The following is a 27,415-nucleotide window of genomic DNA, read 5'->3' on the forward strand; positions in this document are numbered from 1 at the left end:
CAACCGTAAGGTTGAACGGGCAGCATAAATTTGATTTTAATGAGCTTTAATAGGCCTTTTAGTTATCGGCGGGTGCACAGCCGACTCCGGCACATGCCTGCTGAACAAAATATTGCGTGATGACGCTGGGACGCATGCCCGACATCATCGCATGTCATATTATGCTCGAGCGTGTCAGGCGCGCACCCACACGCCGAACATAAAATTCTGCCCACAGTGTCAGCACTGTGTATCATCTTCAAGATGCCCTGCTGCAACTCACCAAGGCTCCTTCGAAGCAGAAGGACCAGAGGCTCTCTCTCTGTTAGAGAGAGAGACAAGTAGTTCGATAGCTTGAGGGACACCACCCCGCATCAAGCCTGAGAATTTCAAGGAGGCAGGCCTCCATGAACTGCCACAGCTGAGACGAGGATTAAACCCTCGCTGTTTGCATCATTCTGCATCATCCTCTAGCCATGACCACCGCCCGCCCCCATCCCCCCCTACCCCACCCACTGCCAATAAGGAGAATGTAATCATCTTCTTGATGGATGTAATAAGGTGACCTGAATGATTTTCCTCATCCATATGTATTGTGATCTTGTGTGTCTTCTAAAGTCAAAACTATGCAAAACTATTGGCAAAGGTCTAAAAGAAAATTATTTGTTTCAACTATCGTCCATACAATTAAAATATCTAGTTGACGTGATGCTAACAGCAAGCTGATCCATGCTGTGTAAATTGAAAAGATTATTTTAACACTATTTAACTCATGGTGAGGTGACACTCAGAATGATGTGTGTTGTTTTAGGCATGCTACCTTTATAGAATCACAGAATTGTTACAGCACAGAAGGAGGCCATTTGGCCTATCTTGTCTGCACCGGCTCTCCAAATGAGCAATTCACTTAGTGCTATTCCCGTGTCTTCTCCCATAACCTTGCATATTCGCCCTTTTCAGATAACCGTCTAATTCCTTTTTGAATACCTTAGTTCAACCTGCCTCGACCACAAGACTCAGGCAGTGCATTTCAGACCTTAACTTGTTGCCTGAAAAAGTTTTTCCTTGTGGCACTTTTGCTTCTTTTGCCAATTACTTTAAATTTGTGCCTTCTCATTCTTGATCCTTTCACGAGTGGGAACAGTTTCTCCCTATCTACTCTGTCTAGGCCCCTCATGATTTCAAATATCTCTATCAAATCTCCTCCCACCCTTCTCTTCTCCAAGGAAAACAGTCCCAACCTCTCCAATCTTCAGAACTGAAGTTCCTTAGCCCTGGAACCATTCTCGTGAATCTTTTCTGCATTCTCTCCAATGCCTTCACATCTTTCCTAAAGTGCGGCACCAATTACTGGACAGAGTATTCCAGCTGAGGCCAAACTAATGTCTTATACAAGTTTAACATAACCTCTTGATCTTGTACCCTATGCCCCTATTAATAAAGCTTAGGATGCAATATGCTTTATTAACCAACCTGTCTTGCCACCTTCAATTAGTATGCACATATACGCCCAGGTTCCTCTACTCTTACACCCTCTTTAGAGCTCTACCCTTTGTTTTATATTGTCTCTCCATGTTCTTCCTACCAAAATGGATCACTTCACATTTCTCCATGTGGAGCTTCATCTGCCACTTGCTCACCCATTTCACCAAATTTTTTTGTCCTTTTGAAGTCCAACACTACCCTCCTCACAGTTCACAATGCTTCAAAGTTTAGTAACATACGCAAATTTTGAAATTGTGCCCTGTACACCAAGTTCTAAGTCATTAATATATATCACAAGAGCTTGGGTCCAAAACACTGACCCCAACCTCCACTACAAGTGAACATTCCTCCAGTCTGAAAAACATCCATTAACCACTACTGCCAGTTTCCTGTCACTCGGCCAGTTTTGTGTCCATGTTGCTAATGTCCCTTTTATTCCATGAGATGTAACTTTGCTAACAGGTCTGCTGCGCAGCACTGTATCAAATACCTTTTGGAAGTCCATATACTAAATAGTATTTCCCTCATCAACCCTCTCTGTCACCTCTTCAGAAAACTCCAGCGAGTGAGTTAAACATAGTTTTTCCTTAACAAATCTGTGCTGGCATTCCTTAATTAACCTGCATTTGTCCATTTGACTATTAATTTTGCCCTGAATTATTGTTTCTAGAAGTTTCTCCACCACCAAAGTTAAACTGATTGGCCTGTAGTTACAGGGCTTATGTTTAAATCCTTTTTTAAACAAGAGCGTAACATTTGCAATTCTCCTGTCCTCTAACACCACCCCTGAGTCTAAGGAAGACTGGAAAATTATGGTCAATGCCCCTGCAAATTCTACCCTTAATTCCCTCAGTAGCCTTGGATGCATCTCATCCGGTCCTGGTGCTTTATCAACTTTAAGTATAGACAGCCTATCTAAAACCTCCTCTTTATCAATTAGTCTGACCCTCACTTAATGACTTACTATTTCCTACCCAAGTACTATCTTTCTCTCCTAGTATTCTATACACCTTAGTATTCCTTCTGTTAATTCCTCCTGGTGTCCATACCCCTGTCAAGTCAGTTTAAACGTTCCCCAATAGCACCAGCAAGTTGTTTCGCGGCAAAGTCAGTCCTGGCTCTACTTAGGTGCAACACATCCGGCCTGTATAGGTCCCCCAGAGCTGGCCCCAATGCCCTGAGAATCTAAAGCCTTTTCTCCTGCACCATCATTCTAGCCATGTGTTCATCTGCTTTATCCTCCTATTTCTATTGTCATGAGCACTTTAATCACAGGAAATGGTTCACCTTCAAGGACTTAGGACAGCTACATCTATAATCATATTAAGAGATATGGGAGCCACTCAAACACTTCTTCTGGGAAAGGCATAATTTTTCCACCCATAAGCACATTAAAAGCCAAAGTTTTAATAAATGGTATCGGCGAGGAGTATATACCTTCACCTTTGTACTGGGTGCACTTGGAGTGTGACCTAATATCTGCAAAGTAATGGTAGGGGTTTTCCAGAAGTTACCCGTAGATGGAGTTGATTTACTCTTAGGAAATGATTTAGCTGAGCTTCTCCCATAGTTACTGAAAGCCCAAGTGAGGTTAAGGAGATGGAGCAGTTACAGGGAAAAGTTCTAGAATCTTTTCCTTCGTGTGTGATGACCCGCATGATGGCTAAGCAAAGTCCATCATCGGAAGTCAAAGTGATATCCCAGACAGTTGGTTAGCTGAAACTTTCTTTAAAGACTTAGATAATCTAAAAGAGATATTTGATAAATTTTCGTTAGTTGAAGCTCTGCAAGCTGATCTGGAGTTAAGTAAGATAGCACAATCAGCCCAAACTGAAGCTGAAGCTGAGGAAGTTCCAGAATGTTATTATATTAAAAATGGAATTCTAATGAGGGAGTGGAGACCTCCTCACAGACCTGCAGATAAACAGTGGACAGCAATTCAGGTAGTGGTACTGCCCGCCAAAATATCATAGAGAGATTCTAAGGATAGCACATAATAAGGATAGCACATGGCAGGACATGTAGGGATATGGAAAGCTCAAGAGTGGATAAACCGACAGTTTTACTGGCCAGGTCTTCACAAGGGCATGGTGCAGTTTTGTAAAACATGCCATACATGCCAGCTGGTGGGGAAAGCACAACATGCTATCAAACCGGCAGCCTTAATTCCTACATCAGTTTTTGAGGAACCATTTAGTAGAGTGTTAGTAGACTGTGTAGGACTGTTACTGAAAATGAAAACAGAACACCAATATATCCTTACTAATATGGGTATGACAACTCGATTTCCAGAGGCTATCCCTTTAAGAACAATTACAGCTAAAGCAGTAGCAGAGAAGTTAACCTAATTTTTTACTCGATGTGGATTGCTGGTAGAGATCCAGTCAGATCAAGGTTCCAATTTTAAGTCTGAAATTTTTCAAACCATAATGGGTGGAATTGTCCGTGCCCGCTGGTGTCAGGTGTGTTCGGTGGCGTGAGCGGACAATATGGCGAGAAGGCCAAAAGTTGGTTTCATGACGTCGTGAAACCAGTATGCAATCGTCCGCTTAGCCTGTCGATGGCAGGCTGCGTACCAGCTATTGGACATTGGGAACTTCATTGTAATACATCAGCATATCATTATAAGGCTAGCTGCATGGACTCATCCCTCCACGCTGGATCGTCCACCGATCACGCCAACGTGTTTCACAACTGCACATAAGTGACGCGCACCTAGCAAGCTGCACTTTGCTCAGGACTTTGAGGTTTGTTTGCCTATCTTGTTTTGGGCAGCACTTGCAGTCATCAGCGCCAGGCTTCGCAGACAGCACCACAGTACTTTTAGGGGGGTTCACAGGCAGGTCTCTACCTACCAGACCAGCGATAAGGTGGAGGCGACTTTGTACGACTGCAGGGCTAGGGCTTGCTTGGGGAAGGGGGAAAAATGGCCTCAGGCAAGGGCTGCAGGTTGAAGGCTGTACTGGGCAAGGGGGGAGAGGTGGGTATCCCAGGGATTGTGTGGGGGTACAAGTTGATCTGTGCAAGTGGTTTAAAGATTGTGAGGGCTGAAGAGGCAGTCTTCAGAGCAGATGAGGCCAGTTGGAGATGTGAAGGTGTGTGTGAAAGAGTGAGTGGTGATGTCACTTGAGTTGGCAGTGAGTGAGATCCCAGTGAATGTGTGAGTTTAGAGTGATGAGATGGTTGCCTTGCCCAGACAGCACAGTTAAGATCATTCATCCTCTCTCTGCATTGGATGGCCATCTTGTTCTGTGCCACATTGGCACTGATGACCACTGCCATTGCCTACCAAGGCAGAGTGGTAATGTTGCTGCCCCTCCTCAGCCAGAGTGGGGTTAGAGGACATCACGGCAGGTGTCCATAGTGTCCAAAAGGTGCTTGAGGGATGCATCATTAAACCTGGAGGCTGTAGTCCTCTTGCCTTTCGAGGTCATGTCTGATTTGCAGCAGGCCTGGGCTGGAAGCAATGAGAGGTGTGCGCATGGCTGTATTTAAATGTGGCACCTGGCGTGATGAAGTGGTGAGGTGATGCCATGGTGGGCGAATCGGAGCCCGCCTGCCATGAAAAATGTGTGTTTCCCGGGAATGCATAAGTAACGTGGCAGGTTTAGGACGATACAGCATGAGAAACTGCCATTGCAGCCAGAGGGTAAAACGTTGTTTTACCCGCCTGGTTACCACACTTAGTGCAAATCTGGAACGATTTCACCTGTAGCGTTTCATTTCTCCAGGGTGGGAAGTGTCATGAACAGTCAATGGTTCATCTTCAAGGACTTAGGACTTTCTGGAGAATTTGTGTTTTAAAAGACACTGTCCCTAAAAGGGTTAATGCAGGACTCAGATTGCTATTTCTGGGAAAAAAACATTCTTTTACAAGAAAGAGTAATTAAACAATTGGAAATAAAACTGTCAACCTCTTGTCCCTGGTGAAGTGTGTACAAAGGGGGTCACATGGGTTTTAAGGCTGTTATTATGTGGCAGATGATGCATGCCAGGTGGACCAAATCCACAAGGGAAACCTAGTTGCACTATCACAACAGTTTTGCAATTTGTATTTATTATGAGATTACAAGTTCAGAAGTAATAAGTCCACCAAGACCTTCAGAGGTTTTAAACAATTAAATTAAAATATTTATTAACAAAAGAAAAGATTTTAAGCACATACATAAGACTACAATTACTACTGTATCAAATTCTAAAATTCCTAATTAACCTGACCCCCAGTTACACCCCCTTTAAGGTAACAGTCCAAAATAGATTTCAGATTTAAAACAGAACCAGCAGGTTAACACAATACCCACTTGACAGTGAAATTCCAAATGGCTTTTCCCCATCTTCAGTTTCATTATACAGCAGACTTATGCACAAAAGGCTGGAGGCTTTATTAAGGCTATTTCACAGGCTCCTGTTAGATCTTGCATGGCTTTCTGACACATAACCTTTCATTCTCCTTTATATATGTTTCTCTATTTTTAATATACAAATTCTCTTGCCCCATATCTCTTTGAAACTGTGTCTTCCTCATAATATAAAAAGTTTCATGTTGTCAATATTGTCAGTAACCTTTGGGAAAATAAATACACTCCTTAGCCTTGCTTATCTGGCTAGTTGTAAATAGACTATGATCCCTTTGAAATCCAAAAATCCCTGCATTCATTTAAAAATACAAGTTCTCTTCACACCTTACATGCTGAACCAGCATCCATGTTTACTCATTAGCATGTCAAGCACCTAATTTCTTTTGATGATTTCAAGCTTGCAGTCTACTTGACTCCAAATGTAATTAAATCATACAGACAGACCCAATTGTACTTACCCCCATAAACCTGTTTCTAAATAAACCAGAAAAATATTTTGAAAATTATAATACTTTCGTCACAGACTCCAGAAAAAACCATGCCTGGAAGATTGTGTTTTAAAAGTGGGTTTTGGTTTAGCTTTGGCAGAGAAGGACAAACTGCTGGAGAAGGAAGACAGCAGCCTTTTGCAGTCCAGAGCCAGTCCACAGCCAGAAGTGAATATAAACTGCTCCTGAGATGCTCTATATGCTAGAATAGACAACCCTCGAGTATTCCATCAGTCCAGCTGAAAAGCAATGCCAGAGTCATTGATTGTTTCACAGATCAGTGCTGGAATACCAACCATATAGCCCAGGCGCATTTTTAAGAGCTCCACCATCTATCCTTTGCCTTTCAACCATTGACTTTTAACCTTTGACCGAATTCCTTTATTTTTATTTTATTTTCATTGTTTTATGTGACGTGTGTTTGAGACTTACGGTACCTTGAATTCCATATTGTATGTTGATAAGCTTTGCCTTTCTATTTGACAAGACAGGTTTTATAGTAAACTGCTAAGTTTGTTGTTTATTGAAAGAAGCCTGGTTAAAGTCTCTTTCATTCTGGGTACCATTAGTGAAGGTAAATAATTGGCCACGTTGGTGAGTGAATTAAACTGTTAGATTAATGGTATGACCTGTATAGTATTGCATAGCCCAGCAAGCCATTCAGTTGTATCGAAACTGCTAAAAAGTCCAAAGGGAATGAAACTGGACAGACCACCCGGCATCAACTTAGGCACTGGAAACAACAATGGCAAACTCAGCCCAGTTGACCCTGCAAAGTCTCTCTTATGAACATCTGGGGGCTTAAGCCAAAACTGAGAGAGCTGTCTCACAGATTAGTCAAACAACAGCCTGACATAGTCAAACTTATGGAATCATATCTTACAGATAACGTCCCAGATACCACCATCACCATCCCTGGGTATGTCCTGTCCCTATGACCCTTCTGTGAAGAGTCGGGTGGACGCATGCCCGATGTTATCACGCGCTATTTTTCTCTCGTTCGAGTAAGGCGCACATCCGCTTGACAAGAGAAAAATCCTACCCCATAAAATTCTTCCCCTACTGTCAGGAGCAATTTTTTTTAAGCTGCTTAAGCCAAGCTATCTTTTTTGACTTCAGCCAATCCAGTTGGGCTGAAATGGTAAAGTTTCCAGTTCAAAGAATCATTGAAACAGTTGTCAACTGGCTCCATTTAATTGAGGGTGTGAGGATAAAGGACCCAGAAACAGAGAAGCACCAGGGCCCATGATTTCTCTCCCTTGCAAGTACCACATGACCAAATTCCCGATATGAGCTTCTGATAGGTGTGGCTCGGCGCTGAGTATATGCTTTGTAAAATTGCACCGAGTACCTTTCAGAGGCAGAAATCAGTTCAGGCATCATCCACAATTATTGAATAAACAAATTAGGTGGTGAGTTTTTATGGTGGGTACCAAAAATGCAAAATGTAAAATAATTAACCTAACTGTGTTGTTTCTCATTGACCTGTGCAGCAGTATTTATTTTAATTAAACATCGTCCTCTTGTAATTTTGGTGAGACATTGGTTGACCCCTTTTCCCATTTCTCCAGGCAGTCTGCTGGATGCCCCATAGTTGCTGGAGACTCCTGGAGGAGGACCCCAACATCACAGATGCCAGTCTTCAGCCAATTTGTTTCACTCCACGTAACATCAAGAAACAGCTGAAGGCACTGGATACTGCAAAGGCTATGGGCCCTGACAGTAATCTGGCAATAGTACTGAAGACTTGTGCTCCAGAACTTGCCGTGCCCCTAGCCAAGCTGTTCCAGTACAGCTGCAACACTGGCATCATCCCAGCTATATGGAAAATTGCCCAGCTATATCCTGTACATAAAAAGCAGGACAAATCCAACCTGGCCAATTACCACCCCATCAGTCTGCTCTCAATCATCAGCAAAGTGATGGAAGGGGTTATTAACAGCGCTATCAAATGGCACTTGGTTAGTAATAACCTACTTGCAGACACTCAATTTGGGTTCCGCCAGGGCAACTCAGCTCCTGACCTCATTACAGCCATGGTTCAAACATGGACAAAAGAGCTGAACTCCAGAGGTGAAGTGAAAGTGACTGCCCTTGACATCAAGGCAGCATTTGACCAAGTGTGGTACCGAGGAGCCCTAGGAAAACTGAAGTCAATGGGAATCAGGGCGAAAACTCTCCACTGGCTGGAGTCATACCTCACACAAAGGAAGATGGTTGTTGTTGTTGGTGGTCAGTCATCTCAGCTCCAGGACATCACTGCATGTGTTCCTCATCGTAGTGTCCTAGGCCCAATCATCTTCAGCTGCTTCATCAATGACCTTCCTTCTATCATTAGGTCAAAAGTGGGGATGTCCACTGATGATTGCACAATGTTCAGCACCATTCACGACTCCTCAGATACTGAAGCAGCCCATGTCCAAATGCAGCAAGACCTGGACAATATCTAGGCTTGGGCTGACAAGTGGCAGTAACATTTGCACCACACAAGTGCCAGGCAATGACCATCTCCAACCAGATAGAATCTAACCATTGTCCCTTGACATTCAATGGCATTACCATCGCTGAACCTCCCACTGTCAACATCCTGGGGTTACCATTGACCAGAAGCTGAACTGGACTAGCCATGTAAATACCATGGCTACAAGAGTAGGTCAGAACCTAGGATTCCTGCGGTAAGTATCTCATCTCCTAACTCCCCAAAGCCTTTCCACCATCCACAAGGCACAAGTCAGGAGTGTGATGGAATGCTCCCCACTGGCCTGGATGAGTGCAGCTCCCACAAAACTCAAGCAACTTGACACTATCCGGGACAAAGCAGCCTGCTTGATTGGCACCCCATCCACAAACATTCATTCCCTACACCACCGATGCACAGTGGCAGCAGTGTGTACCATCTACAAGATGCACTGCAGGGACTCACCAAGCTTTCACAGACAGCACCTTCCAAACCCACAACCACTACCATCTAGAAGGACAAGAGCAACGGACACATGGTACACCACCATGTGGAAGTTCCCCTCCAAGCCACTCACCATCTTGACTTGGAAATATATTGCTGTTCCTTCACTGTCACTGGATCAAAATCCTGGAACTCCCTCCCTAACAGCGCTGTGTGTGTACCTATACTACATGTACAGCAATGGTTCAACAAGGCAGCTCACCACCACCTTCTCAAGGGCAATTAGGGATAGGCAACAAATGCTGGCTTTGCCAGCAATGCCCACATCTCGTGAATGAATTTTTAAAAAAGTAGCAGGTACAGGAGAAAAAAGTAGCGAACTGTGAGCCTTTCCTTCCACCTCATTCACATGGATAGGGCAGAGACCCAGGGAAACTGGCCTCCACCTGCTTCCTCCTGACCTTTGTCCCTAGGAAATGGAATTCTCATGGGGCAAAGTTCAGGAAAATTAGCCTCTACATATTTTTATGCAGTTTTCCAGGTTACTCTCCACGGAGAACCTTGAATGTTTCCATGTTAGTACATTGCTTGCTAGACCTGGTCCAACTTAATTCTACCACCAGGTAATAGATTTACTTTATAGCTTGCATGCTTAATGATCATTATTTTTATGCCACATGGATCTTGTGTTATCATATTTCATATTTTATTTGTTACCTTGTAGGCCTTTCTTTTCTTGCAGCAATATCAAGTATTGGACATGTCCATATGCACTCATTGTATTGTGTGGGAAAGCACATATTTAGAGGATTATAAAACCTACATACAGTATTGTATAAAAACCCAGATAAAGAATTTCATAACAAATCAGCAGCCTGATATGACTGTTGACTAGTGTAAATAGTGACAATGGAATGTTCTTTGAATATATGCACTTTAATATGGCACTTTAAATGTTCACTGTAGCTGAAAATAAAACTGAATCAATGGGCACTCTGAAGTTCAGAAGATGAAAGTATTCTAAATTCTCCTGTCTTATTAATAAAAATCTGCAGCTTCATGTTAAAAGTCCATAAAAAGAGCATTAGTCTGGGCAAGGTAAAAGAACAGTAAATCAAATTCTGTTGCCAACTGTATCCATATCAGTTCTTTAGTAAAATCCAAAATTTATAGAACATTTTGTTCCATAAGTGATACAATTCAACCATATTCCAACAAACATTGTTTCACTCTCTATTTCTCTTTCTGTACCTGATTTGATTCTAATTTGCCCTTCTTCTCCATCATTCCTCTGTTTCTTTCTCAGTTCTTAAGCCTCCATGTTTAAGACATTGTTAGTTGCTGTTAGTCCTGCCATTCATGAAGGTCCTAGATGCCCCATTACCCTCATCACTCTGTTATTGGTGATCGCCCTGTCAGGTAAAGCTGCCAGAATCTGGAGAAAATGTAGTCACATTGTAGTCACATTCAGCATTCACATTCTGGCTGTGCTGAACTCCAAGTATGTAATCAAACAACTATATAATGCAGCATTAAAATTTGGCAGTATGATGAAGGTACATTCAGTCTTGGCAACTATGCTGCAAGCTCATTGAGGTTAAATTTTGAAGATTTAAAAAAAAATATTCAATTTCTGTGGTTTCTTATTTAACAGGGCTTGTCATTGCTGTTACATATTTGAGCCATATTAAAAGCTGTAACATTTTGTCATCTGTGATTGCCATGATTATCATGTATTTGTAGTTAATTTGGCTTCTGGCAGTCTGCAAATACTATTTAATGGCTTGTTAACTAGTTTTAACAGCTTTATTCCAATTGCTTCATTGGATCCTAAAGCCTTGGGCTCCAAATATAAGTGTTTGAAATCCTTATCGCTGTAAACAGTTATAGTTAAACATTCACGTGGGACTTCTTTGTGAATGAGGATGTTAAATCAACTGGATGACCTTTAATTTGTGTGTCAAACCCCTCTATTGGATGAAACTTACATTGATTTCCTGCACCATGTGTCCTGATTAATGGCTAGTACAAACATGTCATGCACTAGTTTATTCAACATGTGATTAAATATGTGAATTAAATGTCATATACAGGATTGTAATCATCAGAAACTAGCAAGTTAATTTCACATACCAGTTATTAAACCAAGAACTTTTCATTGAGACAAGAAAAGCTGAATGAAATAACTGATTTATTATCCGACAAATGAATATTGGATAGCCGATAGCAGTGAATGTGATAAAAGCAGCAATACATCAAGAGATGGTTTATCAATGTTATTGCAACCCTTGAAGCACACACTGAGGTGGATAGCAGAGTTAAAGGGGACCTGAGACTAGGACGGAGCACTTTTTTCTTTGCAACAATCCCCTATTTTATAATGAGAAACGATATACTTACAACACCTGACCTTAGACTTTTTTTGTTAGATGTAATTTGCAAACTTCCACAGATGCCTACCAACACTCCCATGATGTTGGGCCACTCTCTAATGTCATAAACGAAAAAGCTTTCCAAAGCGGCTGCATGACTAGCTGTTAAGCTGTTCGCCAATTCAGCCTCAAGCCTCCTGATCTTGGAAAACTAATCTGTTACCAAGTATCCTGCATCCTCAATCAGAAGCTGTTTCCTGGGATTGGCAGGCCCAGATTGGCTCTCAGTTGTTTTGTATGCACAGCTCCTATTAGAGGCAATGAAGCTGCTTGGAGGGTTCCCCTGGGCGACATCGCAGAGCAATTAGCAGTGAGGAAAGGATCTCTGTGGAGGTCATAAAATTGAGGATACTAGCTTTTTTTTGCATATAGAATGTTTTATTATAAATTGTCGAGCACTTGTAACATAAACTGCAACAAGATTTCCCTTTCCTATAAAGGAATCAGCCCCTGATTGTGAAAAGGATACTGGCAAAATGCAGCTACTTCGTAACTCAGAATACAAACTGCAACAATCATGCGTGCTGTGATAAGATGTAAATATTATTAATATTAACTTATTATGTAGCTATTCCAATGTAACTTAAAATAAAATCAGCAGTAGATGTCACTGGATGTATTAACAAATTGGACTGTTTCCAATATGTTCCAGTACATGTTGTGCTCTATTTATTTCTCTGTAAAAATTATTGAAATAAGTATTTTTATATTATGCATTCCTTTTCTGTGATGCTTTTTAAGATATGTTCTCTTCTTCCCTTTCACTTTTCTCACTTCACTGAGCTGTATTAAAATGTAAGACTTGAACCATAGGATAGTGATAAATAAATGCACAACACATTCACCTGAAATTTGTGGCTCTACTATTTTGGTGGAGGCTTGAACCATTTATTTTCAATAGGTTAAAACTTCTACTGAAATAGCAAAGATGGGAATTTTAGACAAGTGCACTCGTACAAATATCCTAGAATGTAATTTCGGAATATATATCCTTGAATTTTTGCCTTATGGCAATTGAATCAAGTTGATTCCACTCTTCTGCAGAGTGGCTTCCTTCAATTTTCTTTTTAGTGCTTCACTGGTAATTTATATTTGCCTTGGAGTTATTGATTGGAAGCTGTTTTAAAATAAAATAATCATCCAGTGTTTGCTGCTATTTCCTGATTTTACTTATTTACTAAGCAATAACACAATGTGCTCTTATGCTCGGAGTGCCCTTGTTTCTACAGAGGCTTTTGTATATCCTAATGATATGTGTGCTCCATAACATAACATAAATTGCAATGAGATATAGGACAAAAAATGTTTTGAGTCAAACATGATGAATTGAATCCTAATAAGCTGGTATTTTCCAAACAAAACAAGGAACACACAAATTTTACTAATGATAGTGACAATATTTTAAATGTGTATGTTTGGAAAATTTCCTAGATGCCCATCAATGCTGCTTAAATATATTGCAATTATCGTTTACTGTATTTATCAAAGCAATTGTAAGCTTATGCAAAAGTTGTTTAGTCTGACATGATACTTCTTCACCCTGGAAACATTTTTTCTTTTGCATGGATGCCAGTTGCAGGCACATAATTTATACTTGAAGCTTCAAAAATTGTGAAAGGCAAGTTCCATTTGAATATTGGTTTTAAAATATGTACACAACCAAGGCCTTGAAACATTTCTAGCCATCATCAGTTGAGTTGCCATGGATGTGCACTTACAGAACCTCTTGAGAATTAGAAATGTAAGGATTGCTAATGTTACCTTTAAAATAAATATTGGTATGACAGGAAATGCTTGTACTACCAAAGTAACCAGATAGTGGAATAGATTTTCTCATCATTAGTAGTTCATTACTGCCAGCAGTAACTTCAGTTTGGTCTGATGATTGTGGGAAGATCATCTAATCCACAAAACAGCATATTTATCTTTCCTGAGCCCCAGTGACAGAGCTTCCTCATGCTTTGGAAGTGTGTAAGATAATCCAAAATGGATAAACAGACATTCACGTAAAGAGACACCATGAAAGTTTTCATAAAAACAGAAAATTCCCTGTAAACACCCAACAAATTAGGTTGTGTGGAGAGAGGAAAGTAGGGTTAATGTTTCAGGTTGAATCTGCTGCTTGACCTGCTGCATGCATTTAGTATTTTCTGTATTTATTTCAGATGCTCAAATCTTGCAACATTTTGGCTGTTTTGTGCCAAAGATTTCATGATTTGATTATTCTTATGAAGCTATTTAGAAAGAATAAGACCTGTAATTAATGACAACATGATTGAAAGCATGATTGGAAAGCAGCCCAGCAAGTTGTTGGGAGGGTGTTGATTACAGCTCGGTATCTCTTAAAGAAGTCTTCATAGGGCAAAATTTTTAGCTTGGCAGGCGGGTGTGCGCCTGATCTGCTGGAGTGTAAAATGATGTGCATTGACGTCGTGCGAGCAGTCGCATGATATTTTATTCAGCGGGCGCCCGCCGGAGTCAGCAGCACTCCCACCGACAATTAAAAGGCCTGGTTAAGGCCTTTAAAGGCCATTAAAGGATCAATTAAATAGAATTTTTCGCTGCCTATACAACTTTATGGTTGGCGAGCAGGTGCAAAGGCCAAGTAGCCTTTGCACTTTTTAAGAAACCTCATCCACAGGCAGGATAAGGTTTCCTAAAGCAAATGAAGATAAAATTTAAAATTTAATTAATAACATGTCCCTGCTTATGTGACAGAGTCACATGAGGGGACATGTTTTATGACATTTTTAATTTCTTTATATTTTTTTATCTCTTCATCTCCCTTAGGCAGCTCTGTGCCTCAGGGAGATTCTCAAGCGCTCTATCGTGCGCATGCGTAAAGTTTGTGCTTGCCCCGCTTGCACTCTCCCCCCCTCCACCGCCTGTACAGGTAGTGCTGAGCGCTGCCACTCGCATTTCAGGCTGGGCAGGCCTTAATTGGCCAGTGTGAAATTGCCTTCCGGACTTGATCATGGGGTGCAGTTGGTTTCCTGATCGGCCCCACCAAACCCACCCGACAAGAGTGAAATTCTGCTCGTAATTCAGTAGATTAACTGTAAGTCTTTATTAACTACTAGAACTATTTACACATGTACAGTAAAGGATACAGGCTAGGAGCTGTCTCCATGCTTAGGTCTTAAACAGTCTCTGCTCAACTTCACACTGACCCCCTGGATCTGGATCATGTGTCTTCTTACATCACTGTCTGAGCGGTACTGTACTTAGTCCCACATTAAACCTGTATGTGCCAGACCCTTATACAATTTTCTGCAAAGGGTGGAATCATCTCAGATTTGCACTAATTGAAGTTGCAGGTGGGAAAAAGGACATTTTATCCACTGGCCGCATGGCTGTATCATCCCTGTCCCACCTCTTTAATTGCTGACATCACCACTCACTCTTTCACACACACCATCACATCTCCACCTGGCCTCATCTTTTCTGGAGACCACTTCCTCACCTTCTTGAGGCCACTTGCACAGATTGACATGTGTCCCTATACATACTCAGGGATATCCACCTTCCCCAGTACAGCCCTCGTCCTGCAACCTCTTCACTTGCCTGAGGCCACTTCTCCCCTTCCCCAAACAAGCCATAGCCCTGCAGCCATTGAAAAGCTGCCCCTGCCTTACAGTTGCCCATGAGTCCCCCTAAAAATGATGTGGTGCTGCCTGTGAAGCCTGGCACTGATGACCATGAGTGCTGCCCGAAGCAAAGTAGATAAGCAAGCCTCAAAGTCCCAAGCGAAGTACAGTTTGCCAGGTGCATGTCACTTCTGTTCCATTGTGAAACATGCCAACATGTCCAAATGATCCAGCTTGGGGTGATGATTCCAGCGAGCAGGGCTTATAATAATATGCAGATGTATTAAAATGATGTTCCCGATGTCCTTGTGTGTCTTGTATGGGCTGTCTTAATGTATATGGGTGTTCAAGTTTCAACAATGGAACCTTTTTTGCACCTGTTCCACAATTTTAGCCAAAGGTTTTGATGAATTTTTTCTTTTCTAATTGTTTTTCAAGCTTATGAGTCTTTTCCTTTGGCTCAACAACTACTCTGGTAAGTTGAGTTGTCTTCATCTCAGAGTTATCTGCAGTGCTCTTATGTAATTTGACCAACTTCACTTGGACATTCAGTTCTGTTGGGAATATTTCTTGTCTGGTCACTGACTGCTGTTAAGACTCTTTTAGTTCATTCGTTGGATCCTTAATGTGTTTCTTAGAATTTTCCTTATCTGCTTGAAAAGTCTGGATTTGCGCATCCATAATACTCATTTCATCCATCAGGTTGTTCAGGTTGGATCAGAGTTCAATAAATTCATCAGTTCTGGTCATTAATTCTGCATTCAAGCAACTGTTCTGATTCTTCAGTAATTCCTTCTCCTGTCCCAGGCATTTCTCACAATGTTTACTGGAGACAACTGACAATTAAGTCCATCAAGTTTTAATTGAAGGTCTATCTTTGTGGAAGTTTTTTTGTACAAATTCAGCATTTAAGCATTTAAAGTCCTCTTTCAGTTGTTCTACTACTACTACTCGAGTGTTCTCACCAGTTCTCGTTTTTCCTTAACAAACCCATCTTTTGTAGGTGAAAGTTGATTCCCGATACTGATCAGTTTTTCCTTGGCAGAGTATAATTAATTCCTCGGTGCTATCCATCAAGCTAACATTCTGTAATTACATTCTGCCAATTGTTCTCGAAACACTTCACACTCTTTTTTTGAAAACTTCTACCTTCGCTTGGCATAATATGTTCTTGATTTTTATCTCTTCCTATATCTTTTTGGAAATGTAATGTTTTTCCAAGGCTCCTTCAAATGTGCAACTGTTCTCTTTTTTTAAATTATTCGTTCATGGAATGTGGGCATCACTGGCTAGGCCAGCATTTATTGCCCATCCCTAACTACCCTTGTTCAGAGGGCATTTAAGAGTTAACCACATTGCTGTGGGTCTGGAGTCACATGTAGGCCAAACCAGGTGAGGACAGCAGATTTCCTTCCCTAAAGGACATTAGTGAACCAGATGGATTTTCATGACAATCGGCAATGGTTTCATGGTTATCATCAGACTTTTAATTCCATATTTGAACCTGGGTCCCCAGAACATTACCCTGGGTTTCTGGATCACTAGTCCAGTGACAATACCATTACGCCACTGCCTCCCCTTTCTTCAGCAATGCAGTTTCCTTCTTGTACCTCTCGGCTTCCTCCCGGAATAGTGAACGTCCCGAGTCTTCTCTGAAAATTGGTACTTCAGTTCTTTAAGAGTTACATTAAATTCATTTTATTTCACTTTGTAATGTTCCAGCGGAACAAACTCTGATCTGACAGACCTTTGTAGCATGTGAAGGTCCGTCAACAGATTTTCCTTTTTATGGTGAAGCTCAGTTACTTCGTCTTCAGCTTTCTTGTAATTTACCAGAGTCTCACTAGTTTGTTTTGCTGTTCTGCCATTCTGCTGCTCAAGGTAGTCTTTATTCTGTCATGTTGCTGAAGGGTTATATACTGTTTTTGAATTTGATCCTGAAGAACAATTAGCTGCTCTTTGAACTGTCTATTTACTTGTTCAGCTCTTGTCTTCTCAATCTGCATTGCAATGTATTACTTTGTCACTACTGATAGCTCTAACACAGCTTTTTCTGAAGTAGCATTTAGCGTCATTTTTAACTCCTCATGTTTTTTCAGGGGCATGTATTGGTTCTTCAAAGAGTCTTTCAAGGCCACAATTCTTTGAGTACCTTTTCTGCCTGCTGTTGTGCCTGGCTGTATAGCTGGTTGAGTTTTCCCAACTTATGCTTCAATTTGCCAACTGTGGAACTGAGGGTCATTATTTCCTCCTAGTACTTTTGTGATTTCTCTGAAATTTGTTTGTTCAGACCTTGAACAGCTTGATTTCTTGAAGACTTTTAGGCCTGAATTTTCCCGATTTGGGGGCAGGGCCCGCTCACCGACGGGAAAATGACATGGGACGACGTCGGGAGGAACCCCCGATGCCATCCCGGTCCCTTTAAATTTTTAGGAAGGCAGGTGGGCAGCGAAATCAGCTGTCCACCTGCTGACCTGTCAATGGCCAATTGAGGCCATTGACAGGGTAATTAAGATAATTAAAGACATGCCCGTCCAACCTTAAGGCTGGCGGGCAGGCCAAGAGCCCCAGTGGGCTTCTGATAAAACATGAAACCTCATCCACTGGCGGGATGAGGTTTCATGTCAATTTTTAAAAAGTCTAATTAAGTTTATGTCCTTTTTATTAATATGTCCAATCTGGTGTGACATTGTCACATGAGGGGGACATGTTAATGATTTTTTAATTTTTCTATTTTTTGGCTTTTCTTACCTGTCATTAATCTCCCTGAGACAGGACTTTGCCTCAGGGAGCAGTGCACTCTTTCATGTGCATGCGCGAAAGAGCGCACTTTGACAGTTGGGGAATCCCACCGCCCCCCCCCCACCCCCCACCAGCACAGGAAGCGCATAGTGGTTCCCGTCGGGTGGCCCACCCACTCAAAATGCGGCAGGCCCCGTTTCGGTGGCGGAGGTCGGCCGTCTGCCCGCCGCCAAGCCGGTGGGGCCCGCCCGCCATCCAAGGGCAAAATTTTGTCCTTAGTTTCAAAGGTATAGACTCAGCTTGAATATTGCATTTCATATCTTCCAGTTCCACTTTGATGCAAATATTTTCAATCCTTAACTCACCTTCCTTCTGCAAGGGTTGTGTATTTTGTATTTCATCAGATAGCTTTTTGTCATTCATAGTCAGCTGCTCACTCTGCCCAGCCACCTGCTGTTGCAATTCGGGTGATGCCTCGGGTTTCCCAAAAAAATAAATTCCTGTCCAGCTTCTTGAGTGTTGTTGGAGCTGTTCTCATCCAGGCAAGTAGGGAGTATTCCATTACACTCCTGACTTGTATCTTGTAGATGGTGGACAGGCTTTGGGGAGTCAGAGGGTGAGTTACTTGCTGCAAGATTCCTAACTTCTGACCTGCTCATGTAGCCTCAGCATTTATATGGCAATTCCAGTTCAGTTTCTGGTCAATTGTAACCCCCAGGAAGTTGATAGTGGGGGATTCAGTGATGGTAATGCCAGAATGTCAAAGGGTTATGGTTAGATTCTATCTGGTTGGAGGTGGTCATTGCCTGGCACTTGTGTGGTGCGAATGTTACTTGCCACTTGACAGCCCGAGCCTGAATGTTGTCCAGGTCTTGCTGCATTTGGACATGGACTGCTTCAGAATCTGAGGAGCTGAACATTGTGCAATAAACAACAAACATCCCCACTTCTGATCTTATGATGGAAGGAAGATCATTGATGAAGCAGCTGAAGATGGTTGGGCCGAAGGCACTACCCCGAGGAATTCTTGCAGTGATGTCCTGAAACTGAGATGATTGAACTCCAACAACCATGACCATCTTCCTTTGTGCTAGGTATGACTCCAACCAGTGGAGAGTTTTTCCCCCTGATTCCCATTGACTCCAGTTTTGCTAGGGCTCATGATGCCCTTGGTCAAATGCTGCCTTGGTGTCAAGGGTAGTCATTCTCACATCACCGCTGGAGTTCAGCTCCTATGGTTGATTTATTGGCTGGTCCCTTTTGGTTGGTCATTTATATGGCTGGTCCAATTCAGTTTCTGGTCAATGGTAACCTCCCCAGGATGTTGATAGTGGGGGAATTCAGCGATGGTAATACCATTGAATGTTAAGGGAGGTTAGATTCTCTCTTGTTGGAGATGTCCATTGCCTGGCACTTGTGAGGTGCGAATGTTACTTTTGTTACTTGTTTACCCATGCCTGAATGTTGTCCAGGTCTTGCTGCATATGGGTGCAGGTTGCTTCGGTATCTTAGGCGTTGTTAATGGTGCTGAACAATGTGCAATCATCAGCGAACATCCCCACTTATGACCTTATGATGGGGGGAAGGTCATTGATGAAGCAGCTGAAGATGGTTGTGTCTAGGACACTACCCTGAGGCACTCCTGCAGTGATGTCCTGGAACTTAGATGGTTGACCTCCAACAATCACAACCATCCTCCTTTATGCTAGGTATGACGCCAACCAGTGGAGAGCTTTCCCCCTTATTTCCATTGACTCCAGTTTTGCTAAGGCTCCTTGATGCCACACTTGGTCAAATGCTGCCTTGATGCAAAGAATCATCTTAGATTGACATCTATATGTTTGTAATGAGCAATGTTTCCAAAACTTATATAACCTTGTCCTTATGAGATAAGCTGGTTGCCTCACCTTCCTCTGGGAGGATGGTGTTAGTCTTATGAGATATCAGAACGATGAATTTCTGTCTGTAGAGATGTTAGCTGTTTGTCTTGTATCCTCCGCTTCATGTATTTTACAATCCATGCTGGTAGCTGTATCTGGAATATCTACTTATATCTCACCTTCCTTGATCTAAAGGAAACTTGTGCATCCAAGTGACATATTTGGCTGGAATAGTATACTATTTCAACCTCTGCACATGTTTTCTTTCTCTGTTGGTGGCAGCCTTCTACCTATACAGCCATCTGCAGCTCCTACAAAAATTATGACAAAAGAACATAAGAAAAAGGAACTGGCATATGCTATAGGTCCCCTTGAGCCTGCTGCAGCATGAATTAACATCATGGCTGTTCTTCAACTTTTCAACTTTGATTCCACTTCCCTGCCTTTTAAAAAAATTATTTGTTCATGGGACGTGGGCGCCACTGGCTACACCAGTCTTTATTGCCCATCCCTAACTGCCCTTACGAAGTTGGTGGTGAGCCACCTTCTTGAACTGCTGCAGTCCATATGGAGTAAGTACACCCACAGTGCTGTGCGAAAGGGAGTTCCAATTTTTTGGCCCAGCAATGTTGTTGGAACACTGATATAGTTTCAAGTGAAGATAGTGTGTGACTTGAAAGGGAACTTGCACCTGTTGGTGCTCCTATGCATCTGCTGTCCTTATCCTTCTAGGTGGTAAAGGTCATGGGTTTGTAAAGATGCTGTCGAAAGAGACTTGGTGATCCTCATATCCCATATCTTAGAGCCAAAAATCTGTCAATCTTAGTCTTGAATATATTCAACAACTGAGCATCCACAGCACTCTAGGCTGGAGAATTCCAAAGGTTCATAACTCTTTTAGTGAAGATATTTTTCCTGATCTCAGTCCTTGGTGCTAAGTCCTGTTTTTGTACTTTCTGCAGTATTTTTTATGTTTTTATTAATAATATGGAGATCAGTAATGTGTGGCCTGACGAGTAAAATGCAAGTTTAACATAACTTCATTACTTTAAATTCTATAGTCCGAGTGCTTTGTTAGCATTTTCAATTGTTTTGCTTTTAATGATTTTTTCACCTGCGTCCCCAAATCTCTTTGCTCTTCTACCCCATTCCGTTCATATTTTCTCAAGCGTAGGTGAAGTCACTACCTTTCCTATCAAAGCCCCTCATCTCACATTTATCTGTGTTAAAGTTCATTTGCATAAATTGCACATTCTGTAAGTTTTCTAATGTCTTCTTGTATTATGTCGCATTCAGTGTATACCCTGCTAATTTTGTATCATCTGCAAAGTTTGATATTGAATTAGTTGTTACTATGTCCAAACCATTAATGTAAGTTAGGCATAACAATGGTCTCAACATGAATCCTTGTGGAACAGGACTTTCTACATTCCTTCAATCTGAATAACTATCTTTACCCCTACTCTATGCTTTCTATATTTTAGTTAATTTTTCATCCGTTCAGCTATTTGTCCCCTGACTCCACCTTTGTCATTAGCCAACTGTGTGGTTAACTTATCAATGGCCTTTTGAAAATGCATGAACATGGCATCTACTGTATTACTCTTGTTTATTATTCCTGTTACCCTTTCTAACAATTTTAACTCAGGTTTAGAATTGGGGTTGTGCAATTTGAACCATTGAGAGCCCTAGAATTTGAGGCCGGGGGAGTTTAATTCCCTAAGCTCATTTTATTGTCTCAATGCTGACTTTGGCCTGAAACTGGTGAGAATGATGTGTTCTGATATTTGCATGGTGGAGGGGCATCAGGTTGTTGTCCAAGACCCACAAAAATGGTACATAGAAAGATAAAAATTGGGTGGGCCAGTAAGGTCTGTGATTGTTTTAGGAGAAGCCCATTGCTAGGGGAAGCCAATGTACCCCCCGTGGCCCCAAGAGCATGATTGATATCACTGGTTTTGTACTATTGCCAAATGATTACAATAGAATCATTGACTGCTTTTTGTTTTGTGACATTGTTATATCATGGAAGAGATTTTTTACAGACTGAGCCTTTCCTTTTATAAAGTTTTTCAGTTTTTGGTAGCTTTAATTTTGAAATGCTCAGCCAGAACACATGGCTGTGGTGATGCAGCTCTGATACGGACATATGGGATAATTTTCTCCTTTACCTCTGGGGCAGTAAGCAGGTGGAGCAGATTGCCCACCTCTTATAGAAGCTGCCCGACTTTCATTTTTATTTGAGATAAACCTGACCCACTCCTCGAGATTACTGCCTGAACAATGAAGGTGAAAAAGACCTCCATAAGCATAATACCTTGTCCAGCAAGGGGAGGCAGTGAAGTAATGGTATTGTCACTAGACTGGTAATCCAGAAACCAAGGGGTAATGCTCTGGGCACCCGGGTTTGAATCCCACTACGGCAGATGGTGGAATTTGAATCCAATGAAAATCTGGAATTAAAAGTCTAATGATAACCATGAAACCATTGCCGATTGTCAAAAAAACCCATCTGGTCCTATTAGGGAAGGAAATCTGCTGTCCTTACCTGGTCTGACCTACATATGACTCCAGATCCACAGCAATGTGGTTGACTCTTAAATGCTCTAAAAATACTCTGAACAAGGGCAATAAATGCTGGCTGAGCTAGTGATGCCCACATCCCATGAACTAATAAAAAAATATATACATCTGACAGATTGACTGACTAAAATCAAGTCGCACATCTTCATAATGGCATTTTATAATAATGATGAGAGGTGTATTGTCTTTTAAACTTGAAGTTAAATGAGGTTTCTAAAGTTAAAACTGCTACGTGGCTTGGAAGTTAATGTTGACGGTTATAAGACCATTGGCAGGATCTTCCAGTCAGTGAGCGAGGGTGGGGCCCGCTTGCCGATGCATAAAATGACGCGGTATGATGTTGAGTGGAACTCCCGACGTCACCCCACGTCATTTCCATTTTCAGGCCAGCGGCGGCGCAGCCGAGTCAGCTGCGCGCCCGCTGACCTGTCAACGGCCTATTGAGACCATTGAAAAACTAATTAAGGTCGTTGATGGACCTGCCCGTCCAACTTTAGGGTTGGCGGGCAGGCCAGGAATCCTGGTGGGCTTCGGAAAAAGAATAAAACCTCATCCACGGGCGGGATGAGGGTATTTACATTTTTAAGAAAGGTTTCAATAAAACTTATGAACATGTCCCAACTCATGTGACAATGTCACATGATGGGACATGGCAGGGAAAATTTTTAAACATGTTTATTAAAAGTTTTAAATCGGAGCTCATCTGCCTGAGGCAGCACTTAGCCTCAGAGAGATCTGTGTGCTCTTCCGCGCGCGTGCGCGAAAGAATGCACACCCGGCTGAGGGAATTCCCCCCACCCACCCGCACAGGGAGCGCACAGCGCTTCCTGTCGGATGTCACGCTGGGCGGTCCTTAATTGGCCTGCCCACGTAAAATGGTGGCACGCCCCTGATTGGGGGCACCGATTAGAGGCACGCCGGCCTGCGGCCGCTCCCGCACTTGCCTTCCAATGGGGGGAAAATTTTTCCCCATAAGATGTAGGAGCAGAAGTAGGCCATTCTGACCATCAAGTCTGCTCCAGCATTCAATGAGGTCATGGCTGATCTGCTAATGCTGAACTCCACTTTCCTGCCTTTTCCCCATAACTCTTGATTCCCTTACTGATTAAAAATCTGTCTATCTCAGCCTTGAATATACTTAATGACCCAGCCTCTACAGCCCTCTGTGGTAAAGAATTCCACAGATTAACAACTCTCTGAGAGAAGAAATTCCTCCGCATCTCTGTCTTAAATGGGCGACCCCTCACTCTGCCTGCACCCACTCCCGACTGCCCCGAATTATGATGAGCAAAATTCTGCGATCGGCTGCGTGCCGCCATTTTACGTGGCTGGGCTCTTCGCCTGCCTGCCAACCTTAAGGTTGGACAGGCAGCCCTGTCAATTGCCTAAATTGGTTCATTAATGGTCTTAACAGGTCTTTGACAGTTCAACGGGCGCGTAGCCAACTCTGGCGCATACCCGCCGAACGAAAGATCGGAATGACGTGCGGTGACGTCGGGATGCACGCCCAACGTCACCGCTCGTCATTTTACACGTCGCACGCCGAAGAGAAAATTCTGCCCTTGCATTTAAAATTCCTCAATCAGTTGGGTGTTGCCTTGAACATAGAAAATAGCCCAAAGTGCTTTACAGAAGCATAAAGAAAAAGTGGATAGCAATCAAAGATGGAAATATTAAAAAGGTGACCACAATCTTTCAGTGGTGTGCTTTAAAGAGAGTGTTAAAGAAGAAAGAGATGAAAGAGTTTAGGGAGTGGCTGATTTCATCACCAGCATGGTGAACCAAATGGAGAGTGGGTGCATAAGTGGTTGAAGGATCGGAGTGTTTGCGAAGAGAAGTTGTATTGCTAAAGCAGGTTGCAGAGACGAGAAGTGGAGAGATTTAAATATGAGGGTAAGAATTTTAAATCTGAGGAACTGGGGCATGGGGAAACAATGTAGGTCAGGTAATGCATAAGCCAGACTTGGTAAGGGTCTTTGGTATGAGCTAAGGTTTGTGTAGGGTGGCATGTTGGCCAGGGCAGCATTGGAATAATTGACATACTGGTAATGATCTCACCAGCAAACTGGACTCCATTCTTTACTGTACTGGGTACGGCTTAAAATCTTTGACTGAAAATAATTGCTGCCATTCCATTTTGTTGATTCTATATTATCCATAAAATTATGCAATTCCAGAATAAATCAATAGTTTTTGCAGTTTGGTTTGACAGTATTTCAAACTGTGGTCACATGAATAATCACTACTTTCAGTCAGGAAACCTTAAGCCCAGCCTGTTCTGTTAGTGAGCTATTAGTGCATTTCCTGACAGAAAACGAGATAGCAAATACAAACAACAGCCCTGCATAGCACATACAAACCAAATCAATTGGAAGGGGAATGTGCTCCCAACAGTGAGACATGAGGGTTGCGAAAATGTTTTCTTTTCAATAAATGATAGTTCATAATGAAGAAAAAAGAACTGTGAACAAGTGTTAAAAGAACTGTTTAGCAATGAAGGAAAATGGAATGAATGGTTATGTAGCTGTGCTGTGAGGATGAAAAATGAGTCTGCCAACAAGCTGTGAATACTTCCTGTCTTTGGAGAAGGTGGCTAGGTACAGGAGTGCTTACCTTCATGGGTCACCGTATGCAATTAATAAGCCTATTGACATCAAACACCAACGGTTATGGTAATATTTCCACTTTTTATGTGCTATTGTTCTGATTTAATATTGGCTTGATAGATGCATCCAAGGTTCACCTGAGGTTCGTTCATCTGGAGGCCTTTGTTTTATTCAGTACTACTGCTATGTCCCTTTCTGTGTAATAAGTAACTTTCTATACATCATGCATAAGATAATTAGGAATCTGCTTATTTTAAATTAACAACATTTGTATATTAAAGCAGTAGCAGTGACTTTTTTTGATTAGCCTAAATTTGAATCTGCCATTACACTTTTTCTGGAGAGAGGGCTTGCCTCTGATTAACATTTAAGACAATGATTAATAGCAAACAGCTTTTTGAAATAATAAAGGTGTATCAGATTGGATGGTTGAAGAATGGATAATAAAGCGATGTATTTCATATTTGACAAAAAGCATTTTATTTACCAAAATGAATTACATTGTCAGCTGTTAAACTGTGCAGTGTTGAATTAATTGCCAGATTGTAGTGTACACATTTAAAATTGTTGAAAATCTCTCAGTATGCTTCTGGTTGTTGTATGGTCACGTTCATGATGAGGCAGAAACTGGTCAAAGTGCACTTCGTTAACAGAATGCCACACAGCTACAACATTTTTACACACACAAAAAAACAAAGATAACTGCATGAACTGAATCTAGGTGAATGGCACATATACTATTTAGTTGGCCTGATAGTCTTCACTGGTGGAGGGCTGCATTTTGAACCAACAGGCTTGTAAGTTCAAATCCCAGGCTCAGCTAACTCAAAGTGGATAGAAAATGCTGCTTTCCAAACAAAATATACTGCTGCCATCTGGTAACACACTGTAGCAACAGGGCACCTTATTTTGTGTTGAAGGGAGGGAGGTTTGGCAGACAATTTCATTCAGTCAAAAAGTCCCTCTTATAGCCTGTGATTAGCAATTTTGCCAGCACTGATGGGCAAGCCAGTAGCCCAGATTGTTCAAATGTTTCCACGTTTAGATTAAGACATGGCTGTGCAAGATCGAGTCTGCGTAGCTAAAAGTTGAAATGGTAAGGAAACAACAAAATACAACTTGTGCCATTATTGCAATAAACAATTAGCTCAGTGGATAAGTATGCCACCTGGTGTGGAACTGACTCAAAGAGATAAGGAGGTTTGGACCTTAGTCTGTATGGGTTTTGCTAATCTCAGTCCGTGTAACATAAGGATGCTAAAATTGGTTTCAGTGCCCGGGGCTAGGGAGGGGAAAAAATTAGTCAGATTTCTTATTGCTAATTATTATAGTGTGATCCCTGCTGGAATGCTCACATGGGGTGAACGTAGGATTGTTTTATATTTATCCTGTAGATAAAATAACCTTTCCACACTTTCTATTTGGGCTCACACAAGGGGACGGGGTGGGGGCAGTGCAAGACGGCAGTTTGTGATCATGATGTCATTCTCCAGGGGTAGTTTGCATCTTCAGGAGAGGGATGGATAAGTTACGAGACTAGAGGGGTTAATATAATCAATAAATATTACAAGATAGGTGTTGTCTTTTTTTTATTTTGTCTAATCAAATCTGTAAAAAGAATCTTTTTAATGTACTAAATGGGTAGGTTAAGGACTAATCTTCAAGTAATTCATTAGGGAAAAAAGTGCTTTCCTAATCTAGCCCATGATCAGTGATTTGTGATCAGTTGAGCTATTTTTCTACTTAAGTTATATCAATGTATATATTGAGAATACAGTAGCGTAGTGCCTTTGTTACTGAGCAAGTCATCCTGAGACCTGGAAGAAGAATCCACAGAATCCCACTATGGTAGTTTGAGAATTTGAATTCTTTTTTAAAAACAGTGACCAAGAAGCTGTCTGATTGTTGTTAAAGACCCAGCTGGTTCACTAATGCCTTTTAGGAAAGGAAAGCTGCTGTCCTTAACCAACCTGGCCTATATATGACCCCAGTCTTCCGCCAAAATGATTAACTATTAATGAGCCTCTGAAGTGGCCCGGTAAGCTATTCGGTTGTGTTAAGCCACACTACAGTAATTCAAGTTGAAGGCCCACCACCACCACCTTCTCAGGTCATTTCGAGATGGAACTTGCTACTAATGCCCATATTCAAGAATGAATTTAAAGAAACCAAACAGCTCTCAGATGTGTGCTAAGTAATTTCTCAATTAGATATTTATAATTAGATATCCCCCATTAGATATCCTCAGTCTAACTAAAGTATTAATCATCAGACTATCTGTGTGGTTAACCTTTCTCTGTTTATGAAGCTGATATATTTGCAATGGATGCTTTATCTTGATGTCTCAAAAAAAGTTGTCTGGTCCTTGTAATT

General features: G+C 41.8%; 1 protein-coding gene across 4 annotated transcripts in view; it reads left to right on the plus strand.

The window, feature by feature from the left end:
* Nucleotides 1–27,415, plus strand: part of pde4d (phosphodiesterase 4D, cAMP-specific) — a 1,053,459-nt gene that overhangs the window by 569,405 nt on the left and 456,639 nt on the right. Inside the window, exon 1 of one of the 4 annotated variants that reach the window (XM_078549342.1) lies at nucleotides 24,043–25,108. The exons of the other annotated variants lie outside the window; for them this stretch is intronic. Within the exon in view, the coding sequence (XP_078405468.1) occupies nucleotides 24,981–25,108 (128 nt within the window). The 5' untranslated portion in view covers nucleotides 24,043–24,980. Of the gene's footprint in view, nucleotides 1–24,042; nucleotides 25,109–27,415 lie in introns of those variants that run through there. 4 annotated transcript variants of the gene reach the window in all.

This window comes from Cetorhinus maximus, chromosome 1 (genome assembly GCF_964194155.1).
Source record: "Cetorhinus maximus chromosome 1, sCetMax3.hap1.1, whole genome shotgun sequence".
In the NCBI taxonomy this organism is placed as follows: domain Eukaryota; kingdom Metazoa; phylum Chordata; class Chondrichthyes; order Lamniformes; family Cetorhinidae; genus Cetorhinus; species Cetorhinus maximus.